Source organism: Bison bison, unplaced genomic scaffold, assembly GCF_000754665.1.
Source record: "Bison bison bison isolate TAMUID 2011002044 unplaced genomic scaffold, Bison_UMD1.0 scf7180017864144, whole genome shotgun sequence".
In the NCBI taxonomy this organism is placed as follows: Eukaryota; Metazoa; Chordata; class Mammalia; order Artiodactyla; family Bovidae; genus Bison; species Bison bison.
Genome location: NW_011494716.1, coordinates 2,080,174 through 2,098,047, shown reverse-complemented (window position 1 = coordinate 2,098,047; position 17,874 = coordinate 2,080,174). Strand labels below are relative to the sequence as shown.

General features: G+C 50.1%; 2 protein-coding genes across 4 annotated transcripts in view; both read left to right on the top strand.

The window, feature by feature from the left end:
* GLYR1 (glyoxylate reductase 1 homolog (Arabidopsis)) overlaps positions 1 to 14,503 on the top strand; it is a 31,979-nt gene extending 17,476 nt beyond the window's left edge. Inside the window, exons 10-16 of one of the 3 annotated variants that reach the window (XM_010840429.1) lie at positions 1,759 to 1,858; positions 6,267 to 6,359; positions 7,042 to 7,143; positions 7,845 to 8,007; positions 8,324 to 8,503; positions 9,115 to 9,239; positions 12,367 to 14,503. In XM_010840429.1, the coding sequence (XP_010838731.1) occupies positions 1,759 to 1,858; positions 6,267 to 6,359; positions 7,042 to 7,143; positions 7,845 to 8,007; positions 8,324 to 8,503; positions 9,115 to 9,239; positions 12,367 to 12,441 (838 nt within the window). In that variant the 3' untranslated portion in view covers positions 12,442 to 14,503. Of the gene's footprint in view, positions 1 to 1,758; positions 1,859 to 6,248; positions 6,360 to 7,041; positions 7,144 to 7,844; positions 8,008 to 8,323; positions 8,504 to 9,114; positions 9,240 to 12,366 lie in introns of all 3 variants that reach the window. The other 2 variants (XM_010840428.1, XM_010840427.1) reach the window with 2 other exon arrangements.
* Positions 14,504 to 14,755: 252 nt separating this feature from the next.
* The window catches only part of ROGDI (rogdi homolog (Drosophila)), a 6,041-nt gene continuing 2,922 nt past the window's right edge, over positions 14,756 to 17,874 (top strand). The window contains 7 exon segments of the mRNA XM_010840426.1: positions 14,756 to 14,966; positions 14,968 to 14,997; positions 15,092 to 15,163; positions 15,860 to 15,942; positions 16,183 to 16,237; positions 16,911 to 16,991; positions 17,632 to 17,727. Coding sequence (XP_010838728.1) covers positions 14,952 to 14,966; positions 14,968 to 14,997; positions 15,092 to 15,163; positions 15,860 to 15,942; positions 16,183 to 16,237; positions 16,911 to 16,991; positions 17,632 to 17,727 — 432 coding nt within the window. The 5' untranslated portion in view covers positions 14,756 to 14,951.

Below are 17,874 nucleotides of genomic sequence, written 5' to 3'. Positions count from 1 at the left end.
TCTTAAGGAAGGAGCATTCTCCTAAAGAATGTCTGAATCTCCCATCTGAGTCTTCTGTGCGGTTCTTTCTCAGACTAAAACACTTTTTTTGTGCTGTTGAAGTCACTTGTTCAACCAGATATATTTGGTGAACTTCCATTGTGGTGTGAAGGAGCTGGAGGCATGTGCTAATTAAAGGAGGAATGGGTGTTGCCCATTAAATCAACGAGGAATGTGTTGGCTTATTTTTTTAAAAAATCCAACTCCAGGCTGAGGACAGAGTCCAGTGTTTTCTGCCATCACTCAAATCCTTTTTTATTACGAGTGTAAAGCCAGCTGCTGAGCAGATTAGCTGCGTTGCACCCAGTGCGCCTGGTCCACATTTTCCTTGCCTCAAGGACACCGCGAGCAACTGTCAGTGTGCAAATGCATATCCCCAGGTCTTCCGGGTGTCCTGGAACACTGAACAAAGGAAAGAGAATTAGTCTGTCATGATTTACAATCCTAGAGAAAACTGGTTGCCACCCACCCAGATAGCTGTGAATAACAGATTATACCTTTGGTGAGGAGAGTGGTGGGTTCCATTTTCAGCATTTAATTCAGGTAACTTAGAGCAGGCTAGACAGAGAACACGAGAAACATGAGAGTGTTGTATTCCCACAAGGATTGGGGAACCTTTGAGCCCGTTAGCAGAGGTGGCTGCAGATATGGCTCCCAGGAGACTGAAAATACTGAAGGATAACATCGGTCAGAGTGGAGAAGCTGCAGACAACATTAGAGCTGAGAGAGAGACAAGCTGGAAACAAGACCATGAGGTAGTAAATGAAGAAAGAGGCGTTGCTTAACCATGTCTTGTGCAAGGAGAGAGGAAGAATTGTAGGAACCAAGAAGAGACATTTGAGCAAGATAAAATCATCCATTGAACCATGTGGCAGCTATGAGCCCCAAGTTCTGGGGCTGCAGGAAAGAGCAGGCGAGCTGTAGCAAGTGCAGGTAAGCAGCACGTACTGACCACCTGAGTTTTAGTCACAGAAGGAGCATAACGGGCTTGCAGTTAGAAGGTGTGGGGAGAGTAGAGGACGGGCCCAGGTTGAGCAATGGGAAAGAGGTTCAGGAGAAGACTCCACGTACCGGGGAAGACTGACTCCAAAGAGCAGGTGAGGCTTTGAAGAGGCGTGGCGAAGCCCATCCCTGCTGACTGCATGAAGAGAGCAAAGGTGGTGCAGAGCCTGAAGCCAGGAAGGGGAGGTGAGCACCAGGACGTCGGCTTGTGCAGGCAAGGACGGTGGGGGCTCCGCACGTGTGGCGCCTGTTAACGTGTCATGGATCCCAGGGTGCTCGAAGTTGGCACCTCAAGGCCTTGCACCTGAGGTGGCTGGCGAGGAACTGTTGCATGCGCTGAAGATAAATGTCTGGCTTCTCACTGCAGTGGAGTCGTAAGCTCAGCCCCTCCATCAAAGCAACAAGGAAATGGTTGGGAAGACTTGCCATAACCTGTATGAGTCATACTTCTTGCAGTGGCAGTTGAGGGTTTAGAAATGCTTGTGTAAACTTCTGAGCACTTCTGAACAGGGCCAGAGTGAGAAAAGGCGCACTCTGCCAGCCCTCCCACTGGCTCTGCGGTCATGGTATCAGCACACTGCAGAGCAGTGTGCGTGGTGGACTGAGGTGAGGTTCCCCAGGTTTAAGAGGAACAGAGCAAGGGTAGTAGTCATAATCCCACCCTGTCCTCCCCTCCACCCTGTTCCCCACTCTGAACTGACCAGTCTGTCTTTCTAGGATAGGATTTTTGGGCCTTGGCCTCATGGGAAGTGGCATTGTCTCCAACTTGCTAAAAATGGGCCACACGGTGACTGTCTGGAACCGGACTGCAGAGAAAGTAAGCATTCATGGTGGCACTTCTTGGGTGTGGTGGGGCCTGGGCCTTGGAGTTGGGGCAACTAAGGATAGGAGTCGCCCTGCTGTCTCTGCTCCACGTTCTGTGTGCATGGAGTAGAAACCAAGCTCCAAGTCCAGGCAGGGGAGGATGCAGATAAGCCAGCATAGGATGCGATCATAAAAACTAAATATTGAAAATACCCAGGGGTATAACATGAAACAGAAATTTATCCGTCTGTGCCATTACCTGAAATAGGTAACAGGAGGTAAAAGAGAAAAAAACCTGTCAGGTTTTTCCGTGTGTGTGTGTGTGATGAATTCATTGATATGGAGAGTGCATCAGCAGATCTGCTTCATCTGAGTTAATGGCCATGCTCTGTTGTGTTTGGATTGTGTTAACAACCCTGTGCCATAGAACATTCTGCAGTGAAGGAGCTGTGCTGTATCTGCACTGGCCTCTATGAGAGCCAGTGACCTCATGTGGCTCTGAAATACTTGGATTCGTGGCTCACGGACTGAAGAATCGAATTTTAAGATTATTTCACTTAAAATTAAGCAGTCCTAGTGGCTACCACGTTGGACAGGACAGGTTCAGGAATTCTTCATCTAAGGTGGTCCGTGGCTTCACGGGGCCTGTGCGTACCCTGAAATGGAATTCCAAGTCTTGTGTAACGGAGAGAGGTCATGGCTCCCCTCAAGTTCTCATCCAGGAAAAGGTGAAGAACCATAATCTAAGTACCAGAAAAATAATTCACTGTGCTTGCCAGGGACAGAGAGACAAAGAAGGAACCAGCCTCTTGAGGAACAAGGTGTGGCTGAGCGTGTGTTTGTGAAGTGATGGGTGAGCATCCCATGTATGCAGCAAAGGGAGAGCTGGAGTGAAGGGAGATGGTAGAGCTGATGGATTTAGATTAACAAAAATGTTCCAGGCAAGGTAAGCAGTTCACTTGGTTGAAACAGTTATTCAAGAATAACAAGGAACTGGCTGGAGAGTAGGTGGAGCCTGGGAGAAAGGGCACTGAAGGCTGTTCTAAGAGATGTGGGCTTCAAGTGCTGGGCATGAGGTAGGCGTTGCAGGACCTGGGTCAGGAGTGAAATCCTGGAGACTGTTGGCAGATACTTTGTGATTCAAGGCCAAGGCAACCAGGAAATCTAGACACACACAGTTGAAGGACATTGGGAAACTCCAAGTGTATGTTCCCATTTGATAGAAGTGCCTCTGGTCAGCTTGTTTCCTTGATTGGAAAGCCTGTTAATAAACATGGCTATGCCTTTCAGATTAATTTATGAGAAGGCAGTACAGCAAAGCAGTTACAAATGTGAGTTTCGAATCAGCTGTTACCCTCTTTCTTCAAAAGAAAAAACCAGAAGAAAACAAAATTTAATATTAATATAGATCTTTTTAGAAGTCTAAAAGAGTTACCAAAGGAAAAGATGAATGGGTGTTGATACTACTTCCCACAACAACAAAAAAGAAAACTTGAAAACAAGGTTTTGTATTCTTAAATTTTCCCACTATCCTAACAATTTTTGTGTTTTTCCCTAGTTTTTCTGTGTGTGTGTGTTTTTATTGAAGTACAGTTGATTTACAATAGTACGTTAGTTTCAGGTGTACAGCACAGTGATTCAGTGTTTGTACAAGTTATGCTGCATTGAAAGTTATTATGAAATAATGACTGTTTTTCTGTGCTGCAAAATGTATCTTCGTAGCTTATTTATTTTATACGTAACAGCTTGTACTGTCCCCTACTCCTGTCTTGCCTCTCCCTGATTCCCTTTCCGCACTGGTAGTTTGTTCTAAATCTGTTTCTTTTTTGTTATATTCATTCATTTGTTTTACTTTTTAGGTTCCATATGTAAGTCCTGGAGAAGGAAATGGCAACCCACTCCAGTATTCTTGCCTGGAGAATTCTGTGGACTAAGGAGCCTGGTGGGCTACATCCATGGGGTCTCAAAAAGTCAGACACGACTGAGCGACTAACACACACATAAGTGCAGGTGTAGAGTATTTGTCTGTCTCTGTCTGACTTATTTCACTAAGCATAATAGTATTCTCTAGGTCCATCCACGTTGTTGCGCATGGCAGAACTTCCTTTTTTTTATGGCTAATATTCCTATGTGTGTATGTATACCACATACATACACACATAGTGTGAATGCATGTTCATCCATTCATCTGTTGATGGGCACTGAGGTTGCTTCCATATTTTGGCTTTTGTAGTGCTGCTTTGAACATGTGGGGTGCATGCAAATTAGTGTTTTTATTTTCTTTAGATATAAAACCAGGAGTGGAATTTCTTATTAAACAAATAGTTTAATAATGATATAAAGATTTTTAAATAGGTCACGAGACAATCAACAAAGGTATTAGATATTTTGTACTTAGAAATAATCAAAATGTATCACACAAAGAAGTTGCTATTTTTGTCTTGTTAAATCACAAGTAGGACAAAACGTTAATATATTTATGGGTACTGTGTTGTTTTTAAATAATGTATTCCATGCTGCTGATCTTATAAAACCATTTTCAGAGCCTGTTTTTTACCCTCAGTTCAGTTCAGTTGCTTGATTGTGTCCAACTCTTTGCAATCCTGTGGACTGCAGCACACCAGGCTTCCCTGTCCATCACCAACTTCCGGAGTTTGCTCAAGCTCATGTCCATTGAGTTGGTGATGCCATCCAACCATCTCATCCTCTGGCATACTCTTCTCCTCCTGCCTTCAATCTTTCCCAGCATCAGGGTCTTTTCCAATGATTCCTTTCTTCACATCAGGTGGTCAGAGTATTGGAGCTTCAGCATCAGTCCTTCCAAAGAATATTCAGGACTGATTTCCTTTAGGATTGACTGGTTTAATCTTACAGTCCAAGGGACTCTCAAGAGTCTTCTCCAACACCACCATTCAAAAGCATCAATTCTTCAGCACTCAGCTTTCTTCACAGTCCAACTCTCACATCCATACATGACCACTGGAAAAACCATAGCCTTGACTAGATGGACCTTGTTGGCAAAGTAATATCTCTGCTTTTCAATATGCTGTCTAGGTTGGTCATAGCTTTTCTTTCAAGGAGCAAGCGTCTTTTAATGTCATGCCTGCAATCACCATCTGCAGTGATTTTGGAGCCCAAGAAAATAAAGTCTGTCACTGTTTCCATTGTTTCCCCATCTATTTGCCATGAAGTGATGGGACCAGATGCCATGATCTTAGTTTTTTTAATGTTAACTTTCAAGCCAGCTTTTTCACTCTCCTCTTTCACTTTCATCAAGAGGCTCTTCAGTTCCTCTTTGCTTTCTGCCATAAGGGTGGTGTCATTTGCATATCTGAGGTTATTGATATTTCTCCCAGCAATCTTGATTCCAGATTGTGCTTCATCCTGCCCGGCATTTCTCATGATGTACTCTGCATGGAAGTTAAATAAGCTAGTTGACAATATACAGCCTTGACATACTCCTTTCCCAATTTGGAACCAGTCTGTTGTTCCATATCTGGTTCTAACTGTTGCTTCTTGACCTGCAAGAAGAAGTTTTACCCTTCTTGTTGTTTTAGTCATTAAGTCATGCCCCACTCTTTTGCAAAACTATGAACTAGAGCCCACCAGGCTCCTCCATCCATGGAATTTTCCAGGCAAGAGTTCTGGAGTGGATTGCCACTTCCTTCTTCAGGGGATCTTCCAGACCCAGGGATTGAACCTGCATCTCCTGCATTAGCAGGTGGATTCTTTACCACTGAACCACCTGGGAAGTCCCTTACATGTATTTGTTGGGGTCTTTTATAATTGGGCCAGGAGAGCCATTAGGTAAATTCAGATATGTCTCTCAGTGGGGCAAATAAGATACAAAATCATAGGTCCAAATTATTCTAAATACTTTTTTTAGTGCCCATAGAACAAGGAAATAGACCAAGATGTTAACGATATATTCTGTTATGAGATAGTTCAGGTGATTTTATTTTTTTAAAAAGAAGAGTTAGTGCTTTTTGTGCCGCACCCCGACCCCCACCCCGACCCGAAGCAATTCAATAGGAAGTGGCAGCCTGTTGGCCCTAGCCCTGCTTCCCCGGCTCACACAGCACTGGGCAGATTTCACCACAGCTGAGACAGCCACAGAGAGCTGTGGACAATTACTTTTCACGTCCCATTCTTGGTTCAGGAAGCCTCCAGCAGACACTTGTTTTGTGCTTCCTGTGGAGCAGAATGTGGAACGTGCATCCTCGGCACCAAGTTTGCAGACACACAAGACTGTCCTTAAGGGGCTCCCATCCACTTCCCCTCGAGCAGTCAGACCGCCTGCCTTGGGAGGCCACACAGGAGCACTGGGCGCTGTGTCTCTGGCCTGGCTAGCGTGTGTGTTGTGCACTGCCTGCAGCTCACATTAGGATCTGTGACTTTTGCAGTGTGATTTGTTCATCCAGGAGGGGGCCCGCCTAGGAAGAACCCCCGCTGAAGTCGTTTCAACTTGTGACATCACCTTTGCCTGCGTGTCGGACCCAAAGGCAGCCAAGGACGTAAGGATCCCTCCCTCCCCTCAGCGTCTCAGGTTGTGGCCAGGAACGCTGGCTGGCCTCCTCCCCTTGTCCCCTGCACACCGAGTGAGTGTCTGCATGTGGGGGGTTGGGTGTCCCATTTGGGGGCCATCTCCCATTGTGAAGGATGTTTGCGTAGACTGAACACAAGACTTCCTTTAATTCAGAACAAAGAACGACACTGACTGGGGTCCCTGAGGTCTGTGCTGAAATGGTTCCTGACAAGCTCACGTGTTCCTGGTGAGCTGGAAGCTTTGAGGCTGAGTGTGCCTTTGGTCCATGTGCCAAGTTCCTATATTTAGCTGTCACTGTATTTGTATGCTTTAAAAGTTCAAGTGCAGTAGTTATCTTGTTGAACTCGTGACTAAACTAATCCAGGTAAATCCAAAGAAGCCAAAAAATAAATACTGACCTTTCATCTTTTCAGTGGGAGGCTTTTATTAAAAAGAAATACACATATATTCTTTTTGAAGGTAAATGGGAACATAACATAAATTCTTCTCTTTCCCTTGCTTATTTACATGCTCTTCTCTTTTGAGCTTTAATAGCTTCTGTTTGAGAAATGAGCCAAAAAAAAATCAGCAGGACATTGACCTTAGATCTGAGGGTCACCTGGGTTCTGGCTGGGAGCCTGGGCTATTGCTTCTCCCTTGTGTCCCCACAGCTGGTGCTGGGCCCCAGTGGCGTGCTTCAGGGGATCCGCCCCGGGAAGTGCTACGTGGACATGTCGACGGTGGACGCTGACACAGTCACCGAGCTGGCCCAGGTAGCAGCCTCGTTCAGGCTGGCCCTCCAGCGTCCTTTCAGTTGGAGCCCAAGGCCCAGGCTCACCGCACCCCAGTGTGGGCCACATAGTTACTCCAGAGCCACAGCAGAGACTATGGGATTCTAGCCTGTTTTCACTCTCTGCCTTCAAGTCTACAGCTAGTCTGCATGGCTGAGACAGGAGAAGTGCTTCTTAGCTGGGAGAGGCGTCAGGTCCCGTAGCTGCTAGCCTCTCAGTTGGAAGCAGTCCAATCTGCCAGCAGGGTCTTTGTGGTTTAAATAGCTTTCTGCAGTTGATACTAGCAGGATATTCCCCCACCCTGAGCCTCTGGGCCAAGGTGAGGAGGTGGTGGTGACTTGTGGCCCATGTGTGTTCAAAGAGTGGCTGAAATCAAAGAAGGGCAGTGTCTGTCCTAGAAAGTGTGGTCGGCCAAACCATAGTGTGGTCGTGTTGCTGATATCTTTGTAATGGGAGCCTCTGAGGACCCCCAGCTCCTCGCTGTCTCCTGCGTGGGATTCGGGCATCTGGTGGAGGACAGTCTGCTGGTCCTCCCCCAGCATCAGCCCAGCACCTTGGTACACATGTCCGCTATGGGGCTCAGCGTGGAGGGCCTGATGCTCCAGCCCCTGTGTGCTCCTTGCTTCCTGCCCAAGACCTTCGTGAGAGGCACAGCCTCCAGAAGCTGTGACTTTTCTTTCCAGGTGATTGTGTCCAGGGGGGGCCGCTTTCTGGAAGCCCCGGTCTCAGGGAATCAGCAGCTGTCTAATGATGGGATGTTGGTGATCTTAGCGGCCGGAGACAGGGGCTTGTATGAGGACTGCAGCAGCTGCTTCCAGGCAATGGGGAAGACCTCCTTCTTTCTAGGTAACACGCCTGCCCACCCGTCAGGCCACTGCAGGCCTGGAGGCTGGGTGGGCCACATCCCCTCTAGACCACCCTGAGGACAGCGTCAGTCCCGCACGGCCTCTCTGCCTGGGGCCCCCGTGGGAAGGTTTCTTTGACTTGCACAGTCAGTGCCTGCAAGGAGGAAGAGCCAGAAGGGTCAGAGCCAGTTCTGTCAGGGGCAGGTGAATGGGGCCTCCCCTGGGTGTAGAGGTGGGTCCGAGCAGGGGTGAGGGTGGGCAAAAAGTCCCTCCCCGTGGGATTCCTGGGTGTGACCGCAGTTCTTTGCCCTGGGCAGGTGAGGTTGGCAACGCAGCTAAGATGATGCTGATTGTGAACATGGTCCAGGGGAGCTTCATGGCCACCATTGCAGAGGGGCTCACCCTGGCCCAAGTGACAGGCCAGTCCCAGCAGACACTCTTGGACATCCTCAATCAGGGACAGTTGGCCAGCATCTTCCTGGACCAGAAGTGCCAAAGTAAGTTGCCTTTGACCGCTCTTGCTGCGTTTTAGTTTTGGTTCTAGCTGGGGAGCTGGGTCAAGCAGCCATCACAGAGCAGTGTCTTCTTGGGGAGCTCCTTCTGTGTGAATGACACATCCTCTCCAGTCAGTCTGGCCCCCAGTCAAAGTGAAGTGAAAGTCGCTCAGTCGCGTCTGACTCTTTGCGACCTCATGGACTATACAGTCCATGGAATTCTCCAGGCCAGAATACTGGGGTGGGTTGCCTTTCCTTTCTCCAGGGGATCTTCCCAACCCAGGGATCAAACCCAGGTCTCCCTCACCGCAGGCGAATTCTTTACCAGTTGAGCCACAAGGGAAGCCCAAGAATACTGGAGTGGGTAGCCTATCCTTTCTCCAGCGGATCTTCCTGACCCCAAAAATGAACTGGGGTCTCCTGCATTGCAGGCAGATTCTTTACCAGCTGAGCTCTAAGGGAAGCCCCGTAGGATTTGGGGGTGCAGGCTGGGAACTTGTCTCTTGGGTGTCTGAGGAGGAGGAAATGCTAGGTGTTGAGCCCTGACAGTGCTCCAGATGTTTTCTTATTTAGGATCCTTTTAATTCTTCTGGTGGATGCCTTTCCCTCCTCAGATATCCTGCAAGGAAACTTTAAGCCCGATTTCTACCTGAAATACATTCAGAAGGATCTCCGTTTAGCCATTGCGCTAGGTGATGCCGTCAACCATCCGACCCCCATGGCTGCTGCAGCCAATGAGGTAACTGCAGGAGGCTGTGGGTGGGGCCTGCAGAATTCCCTTGTCTCCCTTGCACTGCCCCTCTGCGACCTTGCCTTGGCTTGGCTGTGTCTGACCTCTCCAAGGGGGAGTCTTAGGTTGTTGGTTTTAGGCTTGTGTGTCTCCTCCAGTCCATGCTGACTTCTCTGGGAATTCTTTGACCTGTGGGTTACTTAAAAGTGTGTCAAATATGAGTAAAAATCCTAAAGGATTTCCTAGATATCGAGTGGTTATTGATTTCTAATGTATCTTTGTGGCCAAAAAATACACTCCATATGGCTTTTAACTCTGCATCGATTCAGACTTGTTTTGTGGCCTAGCAGATGGTCTGTCTTGGTGGGTGTGCCATATTCACTTAAGAAGACTGTTTTGCATATATCAGTTAGGTCGAGATAGCTGGTAGTATTTTTTCAGATCATCATTACTGACCTTTTTCTCCAGTTCTTTTAATTGCCAAGAAAGGGATGTTAAAATCTCCAACTATCATTGTGGGATTATTTGTTTCCCCTTTAATTTTGTCCATTTCACTTAGTATCTTTGGAAGTTTTTGTTATTGGGCTCTTAGCCGTTTATGATTGTACTGCCTTCCTGATGAATTTGCCCTTTTGTTATTAAGAAGTGTCCATCTTGATCTTTGTCTTGAAGTCTGTTGTCAGACTTTCATATGGCCACTATAGCCTTCTCAGGATTACAGTTTCCGTGTGTTATATCTTTTATTTCAATCTGATAGAAGTATAACCTTTCAGAACAACAGCTGAGCAATATTTATCTTTGAATTGCAGTAAGAACCACATTTTGTGAGACACATATATAAATCATGTGGATTCATTTTAGAAGTTCTCTCTTCCAAGTGCTATAAGCTGTATACATTTTTATCCAAGTTAAATAGAGGTCTCTAGTGGCTTTTCCTGTAGAGGCAAAGAAATACAGATACACAGTACTGGGGAGCTCCCTGAGGGTCCAGTGGTCAGGACTCTGTGCTCCCACTGGTAGGGGCCTCGGTTTGATCCCTGGTTAGGGGACTAAGGTCCCACAAGCAAGCTGAGCAGTGCAACCAAAAATCAGTAAAAAATACACAGCACCATTCTTCAAACCTGCCTTTTCATAGTTGACTAATCTTCAGTCCTTGAATTCTGTGTCTCTCTCTTCCTTGTCTGTCTGAACATCTGAGTACTTACTTCACTCTTCCAGGCTGCAGTACAATTTCTGGTTCCTCTTGTCTTACCTTCAGGTTCTCTCTTGGCAGTGAAGTTCCTGGCTGTTGTATAGTTTTTCGTTGATGAGTTTGTCTGTAACTGGTTACTTCTGAAGGGTTCTGTGGTATCTTGTGTTGGGAGCACTTCTCTGCCAGGTGGTCTCCACTTGCCCCTCCCTGACTCTACAGGATTCATGGACTTGGAAACAGACATTTTGGTTCATTTCTCAGTGGAGCATGGTGGTTTCTGGCCATTTAGATGTTGTGAGTTTAGGTTTTCCACTGTTTTGGAGTTCAGGATCTTAAGGCTAAGTAGTCCACTACCATATGGACTTTGTCTTGAAGTCTGTTGGTGTGTGGTTGAATTTGGAGCTAGTGTTTTATCATTTGATTGCCATTTGTCCCCCTGGCTTTTGTCTGTCTCTTTCTCCTTTCTTTTGGAACATTTGAATGTTTTTTAGGATCCCATTTTTTATCTATTGGTTTTTTTTATGGCTTTTTTTTTTAACAAGTGCATCATCTTTATTTTGTCTTTCCTCTCGGGATTACTGTATGCATCTTAACTTCACGTCCTAGATTGGCCCTCTACGGAAAATGTGTATCCATTTACCACTTCCTCCCTCTCATCCTTGGAAGTGGCTCCTCAGCCTGGACACTGCTGACACTTGCTGTGGGAGCTGTCCAGTGCATTGTAGCATCCCTGTCCTCTACCCGCTGGATGTGACTGCACCCCCTTGGCTGATAGGAGATGTCTCCAGACATTACCAGATGTCGCTCCAGGTGGAGAGCAAAAGGACCCCAGGTTGAGAACCCTTGCTTTAGTGTACAAGTGTCCTATATTTTATGTTTGCTTTTATTTTAAGCCCACCATTGTTGGAGTGTCTCGCTTTAGTAACCATATGAATTCTAAAGATATTCAGAGAAAAGATGTTTCTGTTTCTCTACCATTTCCAGTTCTTTCCTTTCCTTTCTGAAGAATTGAATTTCTCTCGGTATTGTTTTTCGTTCAGCTGGAAGAACTTGCTTTAGCATTTCCTGAACACAGGTCTGCTGGCAACAATTAGTTCTCTTTTATCTGAAAAAGGTCTTTATTTAGCCTTTGTTCTGAGTTCACAGCTATACCTGAGCTGTAATGGACATCAATCATGATGGCTCCAACTGAACTATGTTTAAAAATAGAAAAAAAATACACTTGTGTCCAGCTGCATTTTTTCAACATGACTGGACATGGGCCTGCCCTGATTGAACGATGGCTTTTTTAAGTTTTCTCACACTGTTTCATATTCACCTGGTACCTTTGGAGTGGCTGTTTGTTAATTGCCAAGGACCATTCTAGGCTCTGGGGACATAGTACAGCCCCTTCTCTTCCTTGTAGAGGTTACATTCTAATGGAAGGAGGCACAAGGTAAGCACATAAATGTTTCAACAAGGAAGAATTCCAGAAGGTTAGAATTGTGAATAAAATGGAACAGAGTCAAGGGATGGAGGTGGTCGAGTAAAGTGGCGCAGCTGGTACTTCAGATGGATGACGGGGAAGGCCCTGGAGCTGACGGGGCAGGACAGGGGCAGCAGCCCAGAGAGAATGGGGAAGGCCTCGGAGCGTCTTCAGATGAAGGGATGTGATTGTAATTACTAACCAGTGTTGAGCCCTGAGCACTTTACATCCCTCAGTCCATTTAACCTTCACTGTAACCCTGTTAGCCTCCCCATGAAATCAAGAAGCAGTGCTGGAGGCACAGAGAAACTGAGGTACTTAGTCCAAGGTCAGGCCAGATGTGGGAGATCCAGGAGTCACACCCAGACAGCCTGGGGTCCAGAACCTACCCACCTAACCACACCTAGAACCCCTCTAGGAAGCAGGTCTTCTGTAAGTCAGCTCTGTGGCCAGACTAAACCTGTGTTGTTTTTTTCCAGGTGTACAAAAGAGCCAAGGCACTGGACCAGTCTGACAATGACATGTCTGCCGTGTACCGAGCCTATATACACTAAGTCCTTGACCCCAACCCACCCCTGTCTTCCCTATGACCCCCTCTTCCTCACATGGAGTTGGGGTCCTGGGACTTAACTCTGGACCAGTCCACCTGTCTCCATCTCCTTTTATACAGACTTTGAGACTTGCCATGAGCACAGCACACAGCATCGCTCCTCCCCTGGAGGTCCTGGAGAGAGGAGGGGTGTCAGCAGGAGTGGCCTGTGGGGAGGCTCTTGAGCTGGGCACTGGCCATGGACTAGGTGGCTGTGTGTTCTCACACACACACACCCCACACACAAACACACACACACCACACTGGCTCTTGCCCCAGGATAGAAGCTGCCCAGAAACTGCTGCCTGGCTTTTTTGTTTTCCCTTCTTCCGAGCTGTCTTATCTCCGACCCTTCCAGTTGAGGAACTCAAGTCAGCAGTGAGAACTGGAAGCTTTCCCACTGCTTCCCTCAGAGTGAAGAGGCTGTGGTTCTGTCCACTGTCCCCCACTGGATTCCACGCGGAGAGGAGCTCTAGGCTACGATGAGCCAGCAAGACTCTTAAGCAGAGGGTCGCATGGCCCCTCCAACCTCAGGTGACCCGCTGATGAGGATTGTCACGTTTAAGCTACCAGTGTGCAACCAACTCTCCATAAATGCCTTTGTGAGCTGAAAAGAGATGGACACAGTCAAGCAAAGACAGGCCTCTGGCTTTCCAGGGAAAGCGACAAACAGCCCACCCTAGGCAAACCTCCTGGAAGCCTGCTCTCCTCACTGCTTTTGCGCACCTGTCCCAGATGTCACTGTCACTGTGGAGCCTGGGCTGGGATCCGACTTCCTCACCAGGCTGTTGTAGTATTTGGATTTGCATTCCAGCCCTTGGGAAGGGGTCCTGAGGGCAACCACTGAGGAGTGAATGGGGGAAGGGGCTTCCTTCCTGTTTCCATTATGCCACAGACCCTCCACCTGGTTCTGAAGAGCCACTCTGACCCAGGTCCCCTCACAGCAGTCCCCCCTTTTCCAGCCTGTCCCTGCACAAGTCCTCTGTGTGCCCACCTCTCTCCATTTGCCTCCCTTCCCCCTTTCCTCCCATGGAGACAGTATTTCATTCTGTCTGTTCCTCCGTTGGTCCATACCCAGCCTGACCAATGACGACCATTTCTTAGGCTCTGCTCTTGAAACAGAAATGAGTGTCTTCACTTAAGCCAGCAGCTTGGTCTTCGGTGCTTTCAGGGCCCTGGGGTCTGTCAGGAGAGAAGAGGAGGTCTAGGCTTGACATTACCAGAGCTCACTGACCCTCAGAAGTGAATCTGAGCATTTCTCCTTGGATAGGGGACCAGAGGGGCTTGGAACGTGGCATGAGAACAAGGAGAAGTCACCCAAAGGATGTCAGTGTTCTCTCCCCCTGCATGGGTTGGATTCTCCAAAGTCAGGCTGTGCGGAAGTTCAGCATTTGTAGTGAATATATAGTGATAAACACAATTTGAGGTGGCCACGCTGGTGTGTGCCCCTCCCCCCTCGCAGCTTTGGCCCTTTTCCACTGATCCGAACCCAGGATAGGGGATCTCAGAAAACATGGGGGTGGGGAGGGCAGGGGAGATGCCTGTGGTTTTTGACACAGTTGTTAATTTCACTGGGATTTTGAATTCTGTATGAACACAAAGCCTGTTCTAATCCTAGCGGGACACGGGGGTGGGGGTGGGGGAAGATGCTGTAATGAAACTGGTTAGTCAATGTTGTCTTAATATTGTTGACAATTCTGTAAAGTTCCTTTTTATGAATATTTCTGTTTAAGCTATTTCACCTTTGTTTTGAGATCCTTCTCTCTTAAAAGGAGAAAATGTGACACTTGTGAAAAGCTTGTAAGAAAGCCCCTCCTCCACCACTCCCCTTTTTTTTTTTCGTTTAAACCTTTAAATGACAAATCTAGGTAATTAAGGTTGTGAATTTTTATTTTTGCTTTGTTTTTAATGAACATTTGTCTTTCAGAATAGGATTGTGTGATAATGTTTAAATGGCAAAAACATGATTTTGTGCAATTAACAAAAAGCTACTGCAAGCAAAATAAAAACGTTTCTTGGTAACACAACTGTGACCTTGGTGGGGTGGTCTGCGCCCTGACACCGAGCACCACGCGGGAGAGGAGGGGGTTGTCCCTCCGGGACCAACGGAGCTAGGAGACAAGACCGGGGTAGAACAGGCTACCCAGGCGGCCAGTCGCCGGGTGCGGCGAGAGCTAGCCATACCGTCGGCCAATCGCCGAGCGTGCCCAGTACAGGGCGTCCTATCAGAGCCGAGGAGGGGCGGGACGAGCGAGCGCCGCGCCCAGGCGGGTGAACGGCTGCGGATGCTGCAGCCAGAGCTCGCGGCGCCGCGAGCTCTGGCTGCAGCCGGCGGGGGGCAGGTCCGCGGCGCTCGCGGCGTGCGAGCTGGACGGCGTGGCGGGTGCCCGCGCAGCCAATCGGCGGCGAGGGTGGGCCCGGGCGCCACCAGCTGACCGCGCACCCGCGACGGTCGCTGGGCAGGGAGCGGCGGCGATGGCGACCGTGATGGGCAGCGACGGCGGCGGAGCGGGCGGTGCTGGTGAGGCGCGCGGGCCGGGCCGGGCCGGGCCGGGCCGGGCCGGGAGGGAGGCGGTCGTGGGCCGCGGCGGCTGACAGCGGGCCTATCCCCTCAGGAGGAGGAGTTTCGCTGGCTGTTACACGACGAGGTGCATGCCGTGCTGAGGCAACTGCAGGACATCCTCAAGGTAACCTCGAAGACCTGTGCGGGCGCCCACCCTCCCCCAGCGCGGCTACCTCCTCGGCCTCCTGAGGCTGCTGCGTACCCGACGCGCGGTGTTCAGACCAGGCCCTGCCCTCAGGCCCCGGACTCAGTCCTAGGACTTAAAAAGCGTCTACCCCGGGGCGCCAGCAGATAATTACCCAGTTCCACAAGCCGTCCTGCCAGGGCTGCGGACCTGGTTTGAGCCCCGGAGTCGGGGAAGCTACTCTTTGAAATTGACGTTTAACTTCCTATCTGAAGGACCCAGCATTTTGACCTCAGCCAAGTCCTCGATCTCTTTGGGCCTCCCCTTTGCAAAAGGGAGATAGCAGTACCGCCCTCAGGGCTGTTGTGAAGATTAAAAAAAATAGCCAATGGAAATACAAAAAAATGTCCAGGCGGTGCCTGATAAGGCCAGAATTACCGGTTGCCATGACTACTGTCTTGCCAGACTTTGCTCCCCACTTACAAGCTCGTCAACCAAACGGGGAGGGTGTCTCTGGGTCCTCTATCCTGTATGGGACACACGGTAGACCCCCAGAGAATGTAGAAGGAGCAGGTATGGGTTCAGGTAGGAACTGAAACTGGCCGTGGGGGAGGGGCCCTGGGAGCGGAGCTTATGGAGCAAAGGCTGGGCTGGAGTCGGTGAACTTTATTTACCCCACTCCCCTTTGCCCCCCAGGAGGCCTCGCTCCGCTTCACTCTGCCAGGCTCAGGCACCGAGGGGCCCACGAAGCAGGAGAACTTCGTCTTGGGCAGCTGTGGGTGAGCCTGGGCTGGGTGGAAACCGGGGTGGGGTTGAGGGGTGGACTTCTGGGAGGAGGGACCCTTAGGGATACCTTCTAGGACTGGTGGTGTGGCCACGGCCCAGCCCTGCAGACTGATTCCAGCTCCAGCGTCCAGAGGGTGTGCAGTGGGACAGGCTGGACTATCCTGTGAGAGCCCACTGAGAGGCTGGGGTGGTGGGGCAGCTGCAGGTGCTGCTCTGACCCCCACGTGTTGTAGCACAGACCAGGTGAAGGGCGTGCTGACTCTGCAGGGAGATGCGCTGAGCCAGGCGGTGAGTCCCCCGGCCCCTGGCCCCTTCCCATGCCACCAGAGCAGCCAGCGGGCAAGAGTCGGGGGGTGGGGGGAGGCCTCCTGCTTTAGCTCAGCTCTGCCACCCACTAGCTGTGTGACTCTGGGCAGGATCCTTGACCTTTCTGGGCCTCGGTTTCCTTGTTTGAAAATGACAACAACCCCCGTAACCTGCTTCTGAGATTGATGTGTTACTCCATTGAGAGGTGGGTGGTGGGTGGTGCTTTGCACACGGCACTACCTATAGCCTGGCCCCGGGGTTAGGCTGGCCCCAGACCAACATCTTAACTCTCTCTGCACTTGATCCTGTAGCCGGTGCCAAGGCCTGGGGGAAGGTCCTCCTCCTCCTCGGGTGGGCATTACGTCCCTTGGCACCTGCAAATGTTCTCCATCTGCCCACAACCACTCACCTCCTCCCTCCCAGCAGAAGCCACCTTTCCCTTTCATTTCTTTGTGGTTCCTCTTGGCCTGAGTTCCTGTTTCCTGTTCCCTGTTTGCCCCAGCCCAAATGGCCATGTTCTTCCCCCTCTCCCACATGGAGTGGCTCGGGCCCGAGCCAACACACACACAGTTTCTGCCCCCTGGCTCAAGGGCTCAGAGTGGCCAGCGGCAGGAGGACATCCTTCTGCCCGGCTTAGCCCACCCTTGCCTGGCAGGACGTGAACCTGAAGATGCCCAGGAACAACCAGCTGCTGCACTTTGCCTTCCGGGAGGACAAGCAATGGAAACTGCAGCAGGTAACTGGGCCCTTCCCTGGCTGGGGCCCAAGGCACAAGGGCAGGTAGGAATAGGCCCTTGCAGCGCTGAGGCCTCCAGGGCTGGCCGCTGCGGGGCCTTGTGGCTGCAGTAGGCTTACAAAGATGTTTCCTAGCAGTGCAGCTGGGGTGGGCAGTGCCTGGTCTCCTAGCCTGTCCTGTAATTGGGTCTGGCTTCTGCCACCTCCCTCTCCCCTCTCACTGGCCACCAGCTGTCTCCACTTCACGGCCTTTGCTTGGGCTTGTCCCTCTGCCTGGAGTCCACTCCCCCAACTTTTGCCACTGCACAGGCTTCAGCTAAAGAGTTGCCTTCCCTCGCCGCCGCCCGCCCCCCAATCACCTTGTTTCCTTGTGAAAGCTGAGCAGTCTATTATCTTGTGCCTTTCCTCTGTTACCCTCTGTCCTCCTTTGGAAAGTGAGCTGCAAGGGACCGGGGACTGAGGCCGCCTCACTGCACCAGCCAGGCCCGGCAGGCGGCACCCACCCCAGCCCTTCTAGGAAGATAGGCCCCCTCAGGGTAGGGATCCTAGGTTGGGCCCCCAGAGACCATGGGTGTTCTGAGGCTGGCACCTTTCCCTGCCGAGGCCAAGCCCACTGACCGCTCAGTGGGCCCTGCTTTTAGATCCAAGATGCCAGGAACCACGTGAGCCAAGCCATTTACCTCCTCGCCAACCGAGATGAGAGCTACCAGTTCAGGACGGGAGCAGAGGTCCTCAAGGTGAGCCACCTCAGGAGTGGGAGAGCCCGGTTCCCTGACCACCGATTGGTCCCCTGGGAAGCTCTGCCCCCACCCTCAGGTGAAGCTGAGCGTCAACCCTTCACCTCTCGGTGTACACCATGTCCTTCCAGCCAGTTGAATGGCTCA